The sequence below is a fragment of the Enoplosus armatus genome, chromosome 15 (assembly GCF_043641665.1).
Source record: "Enoplosus armatus isolate fEnoArm2 chromosome 15, fEnoArm2.hap1, whole genome shotgun sequence".
NCBI lineage: Eukaryota > Metazoa > Chordata > Actinopteri > Centrarchiformes > Enoplosidae > Enoplosus > Enoplosus armatus.
The window spans coordinates 22,791,293-22,806,642 of record NC_092194.1 but is presented as its reverse complement, the minus strand read 5'-3'; the positions used below and the strand labels follow the sequence as shown (position 1 = coordinate 22,806,642).

The 15,350-nt window shown below is 41.7% G+C and overlaps 1 protein-coding gene across 1 annotated transcript in view; it reads left to right on the top strand.

Annotated features, from left to right (window-relative positions):
* Positions 1 to 15,043, top strand: part of kiaa0586 (KIAA0586 ortholog) — a 33,455-nt gene extending 18,412 nt beyond the window's left edge. The window contains 18 exon segments of the mRNA XM_070920774.1: positions 760 to 826; positions 1,441 to 1,656; positions 1,737 to 1,950; positions 3,342 to 3,518; positions 3,927 to 4,057; positions 4,688 to 4,819; positions 5,801 to 5,985; positions 6,092 to 6,216; positions 6,362 to 6,558; positions 6,640 to 6,793; positions 7,430 to 7,589; positions 7,903 to 8,165; positions 8,331 to 8,383; positions 8,511 to 8,627; positions 8,721 to 8,874; positions 8,954 to 9,108; positions 9,231 to 9,261; positions 14,629 to 15,043. Of these exon segments, the coding sequence (XP_070776875.1) occupies positions 760 to 826; positions 1,441 to 1,656; positions 1,737 to 1,950; positions 3,342 to 3,518; positions 3,927 to 4,057; positions 4,688 to 4,819; positions 5,801 to 5,985; positions 6,092 to 6,216; positions 6,362 to 6,558; positions 6,640 to 6,793; positions 7,430 to 7,589; positions 7,903 to 8,165; positions 8,331 to 8,383; positions 8,511 to 8,627; positions 8,721 to 8,874; positions 8,954 to 9,108; positions 9,231 to 9,261; positions 14,629 to 14,759 (2,662 nt within the window). The 3' untranslated portion in view covers positions 14,760 to 15,043.
* Positions 15,044 to 15,350: the final 307 nt, after the last annotated feature.

Here is a 15,350-nt window from a genome sequence, read left to right as displayed (position 1 = left end):
GTACAGAGCTGTTGGTTCAGAGCTGCAGTTAGACACATAACACTGAGACTGTGTGTGTGTGTGTGTGTGTGTGTGTGTGTGTGTGTGTGTGTGTGTGTGTGTGTTGATTGACAGACGGTGATGAGGTCAAACTGAAACCAAACATCACTTTGATTGACAGCTGTCAGACTGAAGGGACTCTGTCTTTGTCTCTGCTGCCTTCAGTGATGTTTGTTCCTGTCAGATGAATCTTATTGCTGCTTTTTATTCCCCACACACAACAAATAAATATATCCGGGAAAAACCTTGTATCTTCTAATCAGTTGAATGATTTCAAACTTCTCCACCGGCTGAAAACATTTTTCTTTGCATCTTTACATCTTTGACTCCAGCATCCGTCTGGTCAACGACCAAAATAAGGCTCTGTTTATATGTTCATCAGTTCTCAAATTATTAAGACTATTAAGGAGATACAAGGTTTTCATACCACAACTGAAAGCAGATAAAACATTAAGATTTCATTTCATTTGACATCATTCCTTTGGTTGATAAATGTTAATTATTACCAGTAAATGAATGGTCACGGTCAGGTAACGACATCAAGGTGTGTAACTAATATTAACAAACTCATATCAGACATTCATCTGAAGCTGTAACTAATCTCACCCAAAAGGGTGTTTTTATGTTGGTTTGATTGTACAGGGACGTGGATAATTCCTGGACGAGCACAGCTTGTGATTTCAAGTGTTTTGACACAATAATGTCCTCTGTCCTCTGCAGAGACTGGACTGAGGAGGGTCGCATCAAGAAGACAGTGGACGCCTGGATCAACACCAAAGACATCCAGGTGAGCTCTCAGCACGGTTGTCCAGGAACACCTGGAATTCCAGGATAAAACTTTATATACATGGAGAAGGCCTGGAAAAGGACTGTAAAAACTGTAGATGTTTTGTCCTCCACTGATTTATTATCACACTGTTGTAACTTTGTCGGACTCATGATGGACTCTTAAGATGAGAATCTAAATCAATGCAGCGGAACATCCTCTTCTTTATTCCACTCATTCTTCTTCCTTGTGAAAACCTGAAGAGACACAGCTCTGTCATCTGAACTGAATGATGTCAGATTAACAGAAAAAGCATCTTGTACCGCCTTCACTGTGACACATTTCTCTTCATCTCTGAGATCAGATGGATAAACCAGTTGTTGAGGAGATTTCTCCTGCCGCTGCGACCGGAGCAGAAGAGACAACAACATGTTTAAGTCGGCGCTCTCTTGTCACTGTCTGTAAACGTCTGAGTGAAACATTGACATGAAACTCCTCACTTGTCACTTGAACAGAAAAACTAAACTGATCTAACTTTGTGACGTGTTCGTAATAGAAACACCAAACTGTTAGAGAGCTGGTCCATGTTTACATGTGCTTCTTCTTCTTCTTCCTCCTCCTCCTCCTGTCCTCAGGCTGAGATGTCCTCTGAGGACGCTGTCTGCTGCAGAGCTGCAGACCCTGCGACCAAACACTCAGCTAGCGGAGACGCCGCGGTGACATCACAGCAGAGGGCTGCTGGGAGCTCCACCTACACGGGCAGGGGAAGGCCAGTGAGCGCGCTCAGAGGAACAGGACGTAAGACTGCAGCAGGAAGAGGAAACAGAGAACAGACAGCTGGACACAGACAGGTCAGACAGGGCTCCGCTCTGATGGATTGATTTGATCTGTGACGTACAGGTGAGGACTCATTGATTGTTTCTGTGTCCAGCTGCAGGGGGCGGAGCCTGACAGAGTCACAGGTAGACTGACAGACAGTGAGCAGGTAAAGGTGGATGGAGAGTCGTACCTGACTCGTCTGTACGGCAGAGCTCCGTATGAAGGTCTGAGACGAACCCTGAAGAAGAGTCCCTACCTTCGCTTCAGCTCACCTGGCTCACAGCTCAGCAGGAAGTCCCGCCCCCGGCTCGTGGAGAGCGTCAGAGGTCAGAAAAAAAGTTTCACTTTTGATCTTGATCATCATCATCATTACAGTTCAGAGTATGACAAGACTATCTAAAATCACAAGGAAACATTTATCCTTCATTAGTCCTGCAGCAGAGAGCAGGGATCGTTGTGTTTTATCTGCTGTTCACTGTGAACATCCAGCACGTCTGTCAAGGTCACCCAGCAGCTCGACACAGGAACTTGAGAAAGGTTCAACTTTATGCAGATGTCCTCTGACGTGGGGGAGGGACAACCTGGAGACAACCAATCAGCTGAAACAGATGCAGATGTCTTTTTCTACTAAACTACACAAAAGAACTTCAAACTAAAAGGAGGCTAATCGTCAACTTCAGCGGCTTCACAATTCTCTACCATAAATTTGACCAAGCTCCCAGGACCGGGAGACTGTTGATGGGTCACAGTCATCAGTAGGCTAGTTTTTGGTTGCCTTGCTGGCTTGTTGACTTGTATTTTTCATATATTCCCTCTGAAATTAGCCCATTGTTCCATTTTTGCAAATAAAGTCCAGAAAAACAGGCAGCATGTGGTCAGCTGTCACAGCCTGAGCCAATTGTAGCCAGTCCGTCAATAGTCTTCCAGTGTGTGGAAATGGTAAGTGAATAAATGATCTCACTTATATAGCACTTTTCAACCTTCATGGTTCCCAAAGTGCTTTACAGCTAAGTCTCATTCACCCATTCACTCACACATTCACACACCGATGGCGACCGAGCTGCCATGCAAGGTGCTGGCCTCCATCAGGAGCAGCTTCGCTCTACGCTGCTCTACCTCCCGTGTGACGGTGCTAACCACTGCGCCACCATGCCGCCCACACACAACTTATCAATCAGTTGATGAACTACTTTGTTGAACCAGTGAAGTGACAACAGGAGAAAAGAACTGTCCAATCAGAGCTAAGTCTGTAAATTATAGGGCTGACCCGAATGCTTCCAAGCTTCTGCCGTTGCCATGGTAATCAACGTCCAAATCAGTATTCGAATGCTGCGCATAGAAGGAGGGGAGACATCAGCCACTGTCTATTTTAGCCCGCTTCCAAAGACTCAGAAGTCACCTGGACGAGCGAGCGCTCGTCACAGCCCCACGGTGAGGATCCCGTTCTGCTCGTGGATCCCGTTCTGCTTGTGGATCCTGTTCTGTGCACTCCTATGTTCTGTGCACCTGTTTTTTATGTGCACAGATTTTAATTAAACGGCGTAGCCATGTCTCCAGAGACATTTGTACCTTTGTGTGAACAGAGGGTTAAACTTCTCCTCCTCGCGGCGTCCTGCTGGTCTCAGTGGTTCAGATGTGTAACAGCAACATCATGTGTTTGATTCCAGTCAGGAACCTGTCTTACTCTCTCTTCCTGTTTCCTGTCTGTCTCCATCAGGTGTGAAAGTGAAGTCCTGTAAGACTCAGACGTGTTTGGCTCCTCCCCTCAGTCCGTCACCTGGACAACCTAAGCATCATTATATCGTCAGCTCCTCCCACCTGACCTCTGGTGACCCCGCTGACCTCACAGTGAGCCCTGCAGACAGTTACTCCGTTCCCATGGCGATCCCACTGGGTCAGTAGACTAATTAATATCTATTATTATTCATTTTTATTTTTGTGTAAATTTGAATGAACAATTAAAACAAACATTAAGATTAACATTAAGAACTCCCTTACCCAGAAATCCCTGTGTGGTGATGGACATTTATCAAATAAAAGTAATTTTTAGTCTTCTTAGACTTATATTTAGAAATATTAAAGTAAACTTTGAACATTTGACAACTCAAAGACCTGGAGACTCAGGTGTTTCAGGTGCTTCAGGTTGGTAGTAACTATTAGGGAAAGTAAAGATGTACTAAAAGCAAAACAGTGAAACATACAAATAAACAAAAATGATAAAATATTAAAATTGAAAATTAAATCAAAACAAATAAAAAATACTAAATAGTTAACTGTTAAAAATGAAAGTTGACCCCCCCAGGTCGTCGCAGGATGGACTCTTCTCCCAGGCGTCTCGCTGAACGTCCACAGGAAGTGACATCACCGCCCACAGCTCCTCCCACATCTAGTGTGGTTGCCGTGGATGATGAACCATCTGAGCTACAGTCACAGGTGAGTCTGAATCCTCAGGTCACTGTTTTTGAGTTTATAGATTGAAGTGCTGCCAGCGCCCCTGACAGGCTGCAGAGGTCATTACAGCCACAACATGAGAAGAGCATCCTGTTTATGCTTTATTGATTTTGGGGCTTTGCAGTGCGTTCATGTTGTTGTTGTTGTTGTGTTTTTGTTGATGTTGTTGTGTTCTTGTTGTTTTTGTGTTGTCTTGTTGTGTTCTTCTTTTTGTGTGTTGTTGTGTTGTCTTGTTGTTTTGTGTTGTTGTTTGTTGTGTTGTTGTCTTGTTGTTTTGTGTTGTTTGTTGTCTTGTTGTTTTTGCGTTGTTTTGTTGTCTTGTTGTTTTTGTGTTGTCTTGTTTTGTTGTTGTTTGTTGTCTTGTTGTTTGTCGTCTTGTTGTGTTGTCTTGTTGTTTTTATGTTGTCTTGTTTTGTGTTGTCTTGTTGTTTTTGTGTTGTTGTTGTTGTTGTGTTGTCTTGTTGTTGTCTTGTTGTTTTTGTGTTGTCTTGTTGTTGTCTTGTTGTTTTTGAGTTGTTGTTGTGTTGTCATCTTGTTGTTGTTGTTGTTGTTGCTGTTGTGACCAGGAAGTCAGAGGTCACAGGTGACTGACAGGTGTTCCTGTGTTGACAGGAGACGGAGCAGCTGGATGCAGGTGAAGCTCCTCCTCCATCACAAACTGTTGACATCATCAAGAGGAAGAGTGAAGAAGAAGAGAGCGTGTTTCCTGGAACTGACTTCCTGTCTGTCTCTGACGTCGTCCAGGTAACCTCTTTTTATCCTCCTCCTCTTCCTCTTCTTCATCTTCATTTTCCTCTCCTTTTTCATTGCATTCTTTTCATCTCTTCCTCTCCTCCCCCCCCCCCTCCTCTCCTCCTCCTCCCCTCTCCTCCTCTCCTCCTCCTCCTCTCCCCCTGTCCTCCTCCTCCCCTCTCCTCCTCCTCTCCCCCTCTCCTCCTCCTCCTGTATCAACTGGTTTCAGTGTGTATCTCAGCTGCAGTCCCACAGCTCCTCCTGCTGGACACAAACAGAAAAGCACCTCCTGGTCCAGCCTGCGCAGCACTGAACATGGATGAAGTGTTTGAGGCAGGTCTGTGCGAAGGGGGTCAGGGAGACCCCCTTTAGCACTGTTCTGGGGGGGATCACAGCTCTAAACAATACACACAGGCAGCCCTCCTCAGACTGCACTCCACTCTGTGTTTACATGGAGACGACTTCATCACATGCTCCTCTTCATCAAACCGCTTCAGCTGTGTGACTGAAGGTTACAGCTGCTCTCACCTGATGTTCACTCTGGACATGTTTCCAGTGTAAGAGATGGAGGACAAACACAGACCACAGTCCTTCTGTGGAGAGTGACTGCAATAATCCAAAGTGACCAAAGTCAAGCTGCAGTGGAGAAACACAAACAGACTGACGAGGCTTCATATTAACTTCAGATGAACTTTACATTTTCACACAGAAGGACAACTTCCATGAGAAACGTGTTATGAAGAGACAACTTAATGTCCAGGATGAACACTGCTGTCAGTGTTAGTTATCCTTTAATAAGATATAAAGTCAGTTAAACATATTATAAAACTGTTTCAAACGTCCCTCCAGTTTCCTGTAACTCAGCTGATTTTCATTTCTATTATGTTGATGTCGTTTGTCAGTTTGTGTCGTTTATCATTTTAAAATAATAAACATTTGCTGTTTATTCCTTCATATGACGTCACTTCCCAGTTTCTTTCTGTCTTTCAGCAGGAGGAGGCGAGTGTTGTGGGTGAGGAGGTGGTGGAGGTGGATGGAGGTCCGTTTCCCCCTCCGGTCCTGTATCAGGGTCCAGTCTTCCCTCCACAGGCCCGCTCTGCCCTCCCTGCCCAGGATCAGGCCTCCGATCTGGGCCTCAACCTGCGGAGAGACGCCCTGCAGAACCGACTGGTGGAATGGTGAGAAACCAGTCTGAACTGTTCTGAACTGGATCATAGTGGCACTGACAGTATGTTGTGGCTCTATTATGTTCAATTCTGTTCTATTTGGTTCTATTGTGTCCAGGGTGGAGCAGCAGCTAATGTCCAGGATGATCTCAGAGATGTACCGCCCCCCTCCACCTGACCCCGCCCAGAACGACTCCACTGACCAATCAGAGCCTGAGGAGCAGAGCATCACCTCAGACATTGGTGAGCAGCTGTATGAAAATGCTCAAAATATAGCAGATGCTGGATATCTGCCAGGTGTGTTATGTTAGTGCAGAAACTCACATTATAGACGACTGCAGCGTGAAGAGGACTTTAGATCAATGTGGTGTTCATGTTGTGTGTTCAGTGGAGGCAGCAGGAGGTGGAGGTCTACAGCTGTTTGTAGACTCCAACATGTTGGTGGACTCGGCTCTGATCAGGCAGCTGGTTAATGAGGTCCTGACAGAGCACGTTGCCCAGATGCTGGGACACAGAGACACACTGGAGACAGGACCAAAGCCAGGACTGGAGCTGCCCAAACCAGGTCCAGGAGCACATCAGGAGGTACAAATACTCTGGACAAACAAAAGCTTCAAAATCTTCAGTCTTCAGTCTGTCTGAATCCTGCTTCTGGTTCTGTTCCAGGAGAAACTGGTACCACTGGTTCCTACACCAGTACCGACCCCTCCACCTAGCCTGACCTCGCCCAGCAGAGATACTTCACCCCTGACCACACCCCCTCCCTCTGAACCAACCAGCCTGCTGAATGAGGAGTCTCCTCAGCCAATCATAGCAGCAGGTCTGACACAGCAGTAGCTGCATTAGCAGTAGCATCATACGCAGTAGCTGTATTAGCAATAGCAGCATTAGCATCAGAATAACAGTCAAGGCATTAATTATATGTAGTAGCTGCATTAGCAGTAGCATCAGAATAACAGTCGAGACATTAACTATACACAGTAGCTGCATTAGCAGTAGTATCAAATGCAGTAGCAGCGTTAGCATCAGATTAACAGTCGAGACATTAGCTATATGCAGTAGCTGCATTAGCAGTAGCATCATACGCAGTAGCTGTATTAGCAGTAGTAGCAGTAGCAGGATTAGCATCAGAATAGCAGTCGAGACAATAACTATACACAGTATCAGCATTAGCAGTAGCATCATACGCAGTAGCAGTATTAGCAGAAGCATCATATGCAATAGTAGCATTATCAAAAGCCATAATAGCATAAGTAGCAGCAGCAGCAGTCCTAGAGGTAGTTTTACTTTAGAAATAGCAGTAGTAGCATCAGCATTAGTAGCTGTAATATCTTTATGTTTACCCGACAAACTTCTCCAGACTTTGCTAATGTACCAAAGCATTTATTATATATATTAAGCACTGATGTAACTATACTTTTCTTTTCTCTCTGTCTGACTTTCTGTGTGACATCAGAACCTGTAGCCACGCCCACCCCCAGCCCAGAGCCCGCCCACTCTGCAGGAAGTCCTCCTTCTGTTCATCAAGCCCTGCCCCCTCTCACCTGGGGAGACGCTGAGCTACCATTGGACGAGGAGAAACCAGAGGAACATGTGGCTACACACCCACAGCCACTGTATGTACACATACAATAGTCATTAGTTGCAGCTCGAACATACAAACAAAATGAGTCCTCAAACGTTCTCTAAAGTTGACACAGAAGCTGACAGTCTGGGCTTCAGACACCTTCAAGAGATCTGTTATGTATCTAGGGTAGTAATAATATTTTAATATCAGTTCTAAAATGTATAAAGCCAGTGACAACGAGACCGTGGGACAGGCGGACAGGGGGACAGCGGGACAGGTCTGATGTGGTCTCACTTTCTGACTGATCTGGAGGCCCTAATGTGTCATTTTAGAGTTAACGGTGACTCTCTCTCCTCCTGCAGGGTGATGTCAATAGCAGAGGAAGAGCCTCCTCTCTCCTCCCCTCTTCCACCTCTTCCTCCCTCCATCCCTCCTGCTCCCTCCCTGTCTCCTCCCCCTGGTCCTGATCCCAGACCAGCGCCCCCCTCCAGCTCCTCAGAGGACTCCAACACCAGTAGCTCCAGTAGCAGCAGCAGCACAGTGACAGCTGGGACAGATGCAGCACTCAAACACATCTCAGAGGGAGAACTGCTCATCAGTGTCAACCAGCTGGCTGCCATGACAGGTATCCTCATCATCTTCATCATCATCATCACTCCTCATCTTCTCTCTAAACCAAGAAACATTTCACATAAAACAGTTAGTCAACACTTATAAACTAATAAATCTGCCTGTCTGTCTGTCTGTCTGTCCGTCTGTCTGCCTGCCTGCCTGCCTGCCTGTCTCTCAGAGGAGGAGGCTGTCTGCAGTTTCTCCAGCTCTCTCCAGGAGCTGCAGGAGATGGTGAGGAACATGTTTTTAATCAGTTTGTCCCTCAGTGATCACAGCTGACTTCACTTGTAGTGGTAGTACTACTTCAGTTGTAGTATTTCCTGTCTGACTATTTTGTCACTTCCGGTCCCTCCTCCAGGACTTTGATCCCCCCAGTGAGGGACAGGTCAGAGGTCACGACCTCCTGCTGACCCTGTTGACCAAGATGGAGCAGGGAGTCACACACACACACAAAGGAGAGAGACCACAGCCAGAGGTACACACACACACACACACACACACACACACACACACACACTCTCTCTCTCTCTTCCTCCTGACTGTGACCTCTGACCTGCTGTGTCCTCAGGGCTCCTGGGGGAGGGATCAGGAGGAGGAGGAAGTGAGTGTGGGGGAGGTGACAAACGATGAGACTACAAAACCTCACAGGACTACAAATCCCTCAAGCACAGCAGCCCGGCAGGGTCAAACCTCCTCACCTGGACAGATCAGTCAGTGTGCAGGTACGACTGCCTTCTAACCCCAAAATACACAGGTCACTCTGACATCACTCTGACATCACACCATCTGTGTTTCTTCCAGATGTGTCGGAAGTCAGTTTTGAAGCAACCAATCAGGCCTCTATTACCGTGGGCGACCTGATGATGGAGCCAATCGGTACACTGACCTCTGACCTCCAGACCAACCTGTTGCTGTCTCCCCCTCCACACCTGGAGAACACACACACTGTGGGACAGGTGAGGCACACACACACACACACACACACACACACATTGCCTACTCTGTCACTGAAGTGAAATAAACTAACTGTGTGTGTGTGTGTGTGTGTGTGTGTGTGTGTGTGTGTGTGTGTGTTCAGGTCCTGGTCAGACAGTACGACAGACTAACAGGTAGGAAGCTCACAGTTTCTTTTAAAGTGGGTCATCTCTCCTTCACTGGAACTAATGAAGAGAGTCTGCAGCTGACCACCAGAGGGCGACATGTCTCCACCACTCACTGTCTGTCTGTCTGCCTGCCTGTCTGTCTCTCTGTCTGTCTGTCTGACTGTCTGCCTGCCTGCCTGTCTTCCTGTATGTCTATCTGTCTGCCTACCTTTCTGCCTGTCTGTCTCTCTGTCTGTCTTTCTGCCTGTCTCTCTGTCTGTCTGCCTGTCTGTCTCTCTGTCTGTCTGTCTGCCTGTCTCTCTGTCTGCCTGTCTGTCTGTCTGCCTGCCTGTGTCTCTGTCTGTCTTTCTGCCTCTCTGTCTGTCTGTTTGCCTGTCTCTGTCTGTCTGTCTGCCTGTCTGTCTCTCTGTCTGTCTTTCTGCCTGTCTGTCTGCCTGTCTTCCTGCCTGCCTGTCTGTCTCCCTGTCTGTCTGTCTGCCTGTCTGTCTGTCTGTTTGCCTGTCTGTCTGCCTGCCTGTCTGTCTGTCTGTCATTAAACTCTACTGAGGACTTCTTCTTAGTGTCTGCAGACTCTCCCAGTCAGTTTTACTGGTTTTACTGGTTTCACAGAATAAGCTCAGGTATTCAGACTGATGTCTGAGTTTTTTAGTAACGCTTCATATTCAGCCTTATTATATAAAAGCACTTGTTACAAAGAATAAATACAACAGTATTAATAATAATACTAGTAATTATAATTAATTAAACAAACACACACACACACACACACAGTGAGAGAATCATAACACGTGTGTGTGTGTGTGTGTGTGTGTGTGTGAACATCTCCACACTGACTGCATCCAGCCGCTCTGTCACCACAGCTCTATACATGGTAATGTTTACACTGACCGACTGAGCCTGTGTGTGTGTGTTAATACAATCACAATAAAAACAAGAAAAGCTTCATTTCCTGCCGTCAGACTGAGACTCAGATAGCAGCAGTGACAGTTCTTATCATTGTTGATTGATCTACTGATCATTTTCACGATGAGCTGATTGATTGATCTATGAAACGTTCCCTCAGTCCAACGTGACATCTTCAGAATGATTCTGGTTTAAATGATTCTGGTTTAAATTGATAAATGACACTCGATTATGAAAATTGTTACAGATACATTTTCTGTTTCACCTCTCACCTGGTGGTAGTGATGTGAAGGTGTACTCCAGTACACCGTGACATCACTGCTGGATGTGGTTGGTCAGAGGAGAAACAGATTGAAACTTACACGTTGTTTGTGCTGTTATCACAGTAAACATGTTATATCACAGTAAACATGTTATATCACAGTAAACAAGTTATATCACAGTAAACATGTTAGGACAGCAAACATGTTATATCACAGTAAACATGTTAGGACAGTAAACATGTTAGGACAGTAAACATGTTATATCACAGTAAACAAGTTATATCACAGTAAACATGTTATATCACAGTAAACATGTTAGGACAGTAAACAAGTTATATCACAGTAAACAAGTTATATCAAAGTAAACATGTTATATCACAGTAAACATGTTATATCACAGTAAACAAGTTATATCACAGTAAACATGTTATATCACAGTAAACATGTTAGGACAGTAAACAAGTTATATCACAGTAAACAAGTTATATCAAAGTAAACATGTTATATCACAGTAAACATGTTATATCACAGTAAACAAGTTATATCACAGTAAACATGTTAGGACAGTAAACATGTTATATCACAGTAAACAAGTTATATCACAGTAAACATGTTATATCACAGTAAACATGTTAGGACAGTAAACAAGTTATATCACAGTAAACAAGCTATATCACAGTAAACATGTTATATCACAGTAAACATGTTAGGACAGTAAACATGTTATATCACAGTAAACAAGTTATATCACAGTAAACATGTTAGGACAGTAAACAAGTTATATCACAGTAAACATGTTATATCACAGTAAACATGTTAGGACAGTAAACAAGTTATATCACAGTAAACAAGTTATATCACAGTAAACATGTTATATCACAGTAAACATGTTAGGACAGTAAACATGTTATATCACAGTAAACATGTTAGGACAGTAAACAAGTTATATCACAGTAAACATGTTATATCACAGTAAACATGTTAGGACAGTAAACAAGTTACATCACAGTAAACATGTTATATCACAGTAAACAAGTTATATCACAGTAAACAAGTTATATCACAGTAAACATGTTAGGACAGCAAACATGTTATATCACAGTAAACATGTTAGGACAGTAAACATGTTAGGACAGTAAACAAGTTATATCACAGTAAACATGTTATATCACAGTAAACATGTTAGGACAGTAAACATGTTATATCACAGTAAACATGTTAGGACAGTAAACAAGTTATATCACAGTAAACATGTTATATCACAGTAAACATGTTAGGACAGTAAACAAGTTACATCACAGTAAACAAGTTATATCACAGTAAACATGTTATATCACAGTAAACATGTTAGGACAGTAAACAAGTTACATCACAGTAAACATGTTATATCACAGTAAACAAGTTATATCACAGTAAGCAAGTTATATCACAGTAAACATGTTAGGACAGTAAACAAGTTATATCACAGTAAACAAGTTATATCACAGTAAACATGTTAGGACAGTAAACAAGTTATATCACAGTAAACAAGTTATATCACAGTAAACAGTAAACAAGTTACATCACAGTAAACAAGTTATATCACAGTAAACATGTTAGGACAGTAAACAAGTTATATCACAGTAAACATGTTATATCACAGTAAACAAGTTATATCACAGTAAACAGTAAACAAGTTATATCACAGTAAACATATTAGGACAGCAAACATGTTATATCACAGTAAACAAGTTATATCACAGTAAACATGTTATATCACAGTAAACAAGTTATATCACAGTAAACAGTAAACAAGTTATATCACAGTAAACAAGTTATATCACAGTAAACATGTTATATCACAGTAAACAAGTTATATCACAGTAAACATGTTATATCACAGTAAACAAGTTATATCACAGTAAACAGTAAACAAGTTATATCACAGTTAACAAGTTATATCACAGTAAACATGTTAGGACAGTAAACAAGTTATATCACAGTAAACATGTTATATCACAGTAAACAAGTTATATCACAGTAAACAAGTTATATCACAGTAAACATGTTAGGACAGTAAACAAGTTATATCACAGTAAACAAGTTATATCACAGTAAACAGTAAACAAGTTACATCACAGTAAACAAGTTATATCACAGTAAACATGTTAGGACAGTAAACAAGTTATATCACAGTAAACATGTTATATCACAGTAAACAAGTTATATCACAGTAAACAGTAAACAAGTTATATCACAGTAAACATATTAGGACAGCAAACATGTTATATCACAGTAAACAAGTTATATCACAGTAAACATGTTATATCACAGTAAACAAGTTATATCACAGTAAACAGTAAACAAGTTATATCACAGTAAACAAGTTATATCACAGTAAACATGTTATATCACAGTAAACAAGTTATATCACAGTAAACATGTTATATCACAGTAAACAAGTTATATCACAGTAAACAGTAAACAAGTTATATCACAGTTAACATATTAGGACAGCAAACATGTTATATCACAGTAAACAAGTTATATCACAGTAAACATGTTAGGACAGCAAACATGTTATATCACAGTAAACAAGTTATATCATAGTAAACAGTAAACAAGTTATAGCACAGTAAACATATTAGGACAGCAAACATGTTATATCACAGTAAACAAGTTATATCACAGTAAACAAGTTATATCACAGTAAACATATTAGGACAGCAAACATGTTATATCACAGTAAACATGTTAGGACAGTAAACAAGTTATATCACAGTAAACATGTTAGGACAGTAAACATGTTATATCACAGTGAACAAGTTATATCACAGTAAACATATTAGGACAGCAAACATGTTATATCACAGTAAACAAGTTATATCACCATAAACAAGTTATATCACCATAAACAAGTTATATCACAGTAAACATATTAGGACAGCAAACATGTTATATCACAGTAAACAAGTTATATCACCGTAAACAAGTTATATCACAGTAAACATATTAGAACAGCAAACATGTTATATCACAGTAAACAGTAAACAAGTTATATCACAGTAAACAGTAAACAAGTTATATCACAGTTAACATGTTATATCACAGTAAACATGTTGTATCACAGTAATTATCAAACTTTGAAAGTTATACTTTTTAGACCTGAAACAGTAAAATGACATAAAGATGTAATATTATGTACAGGGTTATTAAAGTGTAGCAGAAACTGTATATTGTCTTGTATTGATATGGCAAGATGTAGGTGTGGTATATACAGGTACACACAGGTGCGATATATAAATAATAAAATCATAATTTGGTTTTGGTAACGTGCGAGTGAACGTTATTGAATGAACGCTCTCTGGTTGTCATGGAAACATGTTAGAAGTCTCTGCCGGCATGTATACTATCACGCTTCACCGGCCAATCAGAGAGCATGTTTACATACGTCTGACTGTGTGTTTGTGAAGTTGAAGGTCTGTCAGTTTCATCTTTGTCTCTGTGATGAGAACGAGCTCAGTAACCGTGACAACCAGCTAACAGAGGGATGTATTGTTAGTGTGTTGCCATGGAGACGCAGAGAGAGAGGAGAGCAACAGGAGAGAGTTATGAGGTTTTTATTTGAAGGCAGAAATATCTGCTTAGTGAAATGATTTCAGTCAGATGAAAATAATAAAACTGATGAGAGTAAGGCAGAACAGATAAACAAGGAGCTGAAAGTCACTATTAAGACTCAGAGACAGCGCCACACTGTCAGCTCAGACATTAGTGTTTTAAATATACACATTCAAGCTGCTCTCAAGGATCCACTAAAACATACAGATAACCTATAACAATTATTGTCACTATCGACTGAACTATCAACAGATTCTAATTTGGTCTCTAAAATGTTGTAATATGTTAATGATAATTAGTTCGATATAACATCTACATGATCACATACAGGATGTTTTCAGCCAGCAGGTTCTGCAGGTGAGAGCTGATGACGAGTTCCTCTCTTCAACACATATCATCTCAAATCAGCAGCCAGATAATCATTAAACAAAATCAAGTTCAACTTCACGTTTGTGAAGCAGGAACCAGTAAAAGTTTGACGTTGATACTTGATGAATGTTAATTAATTAAAATACTTCAGTTCTTAGTTCATCTCATGTCACTAATGTAAATCACACTGAACTGTAGAAAACACAAAACCATAACTGATGAGTTGTATTTGTTCCTCCAGCTGGAACCAGAAGGATGGAAGTTCATCTGCCCTCCATCAGACCGCAGGAGGAGGAGGAGGAGGAAGTGATGGAGGAGGAGGTCAGTGCTGCAGCAGCAGATACAGACTCCACCACCAACGACATTTTCTAGAGAGAAAAGAGAAACTGAGTCAAGACATCTTTATTTTATCAAGTATTTTAACTGGCTGATGATGATTTGATGATGTCAGAGGATACCTGAGGATGTCACACAGAGAGATTTATCTTCATCATCCTCTTCAACAGCAAACACGTTTCTAACTTTTATTTTCTCTAATGTCTCTTTCATGACTTCATGTTAGTCACTCACCTGCGACCTCTGACCTCCGGTCAGCTGACTGAAGGCACACACAAGCTGATCATAACTGATCGATAAATGAACACTGAATGAAACTGTTGGAGAAATAAAACAAATAAACACTTTAATAAACTTTTATATTCAATGAGTTTGTTTCAAGTGTCTGATTTATTCTGGTGTCAAATTTAAACTCAGTCAGTGTTTCAGGAGTCAGCAACAAAAACAGAATATAAATACAATATGATATACAGCCGTGGCCAAAAGTTTTGAGAAAGTCTGCTGCCTCAGTTTTTATGATGCATATACTCCAGAATGTTATGAAGAGTGATCAGATGAATTGAAATTAATTGCAAAGTCCCTCTTTGCCATGAAAATGAACTTAATCCCACAAAAAACATTTCCACT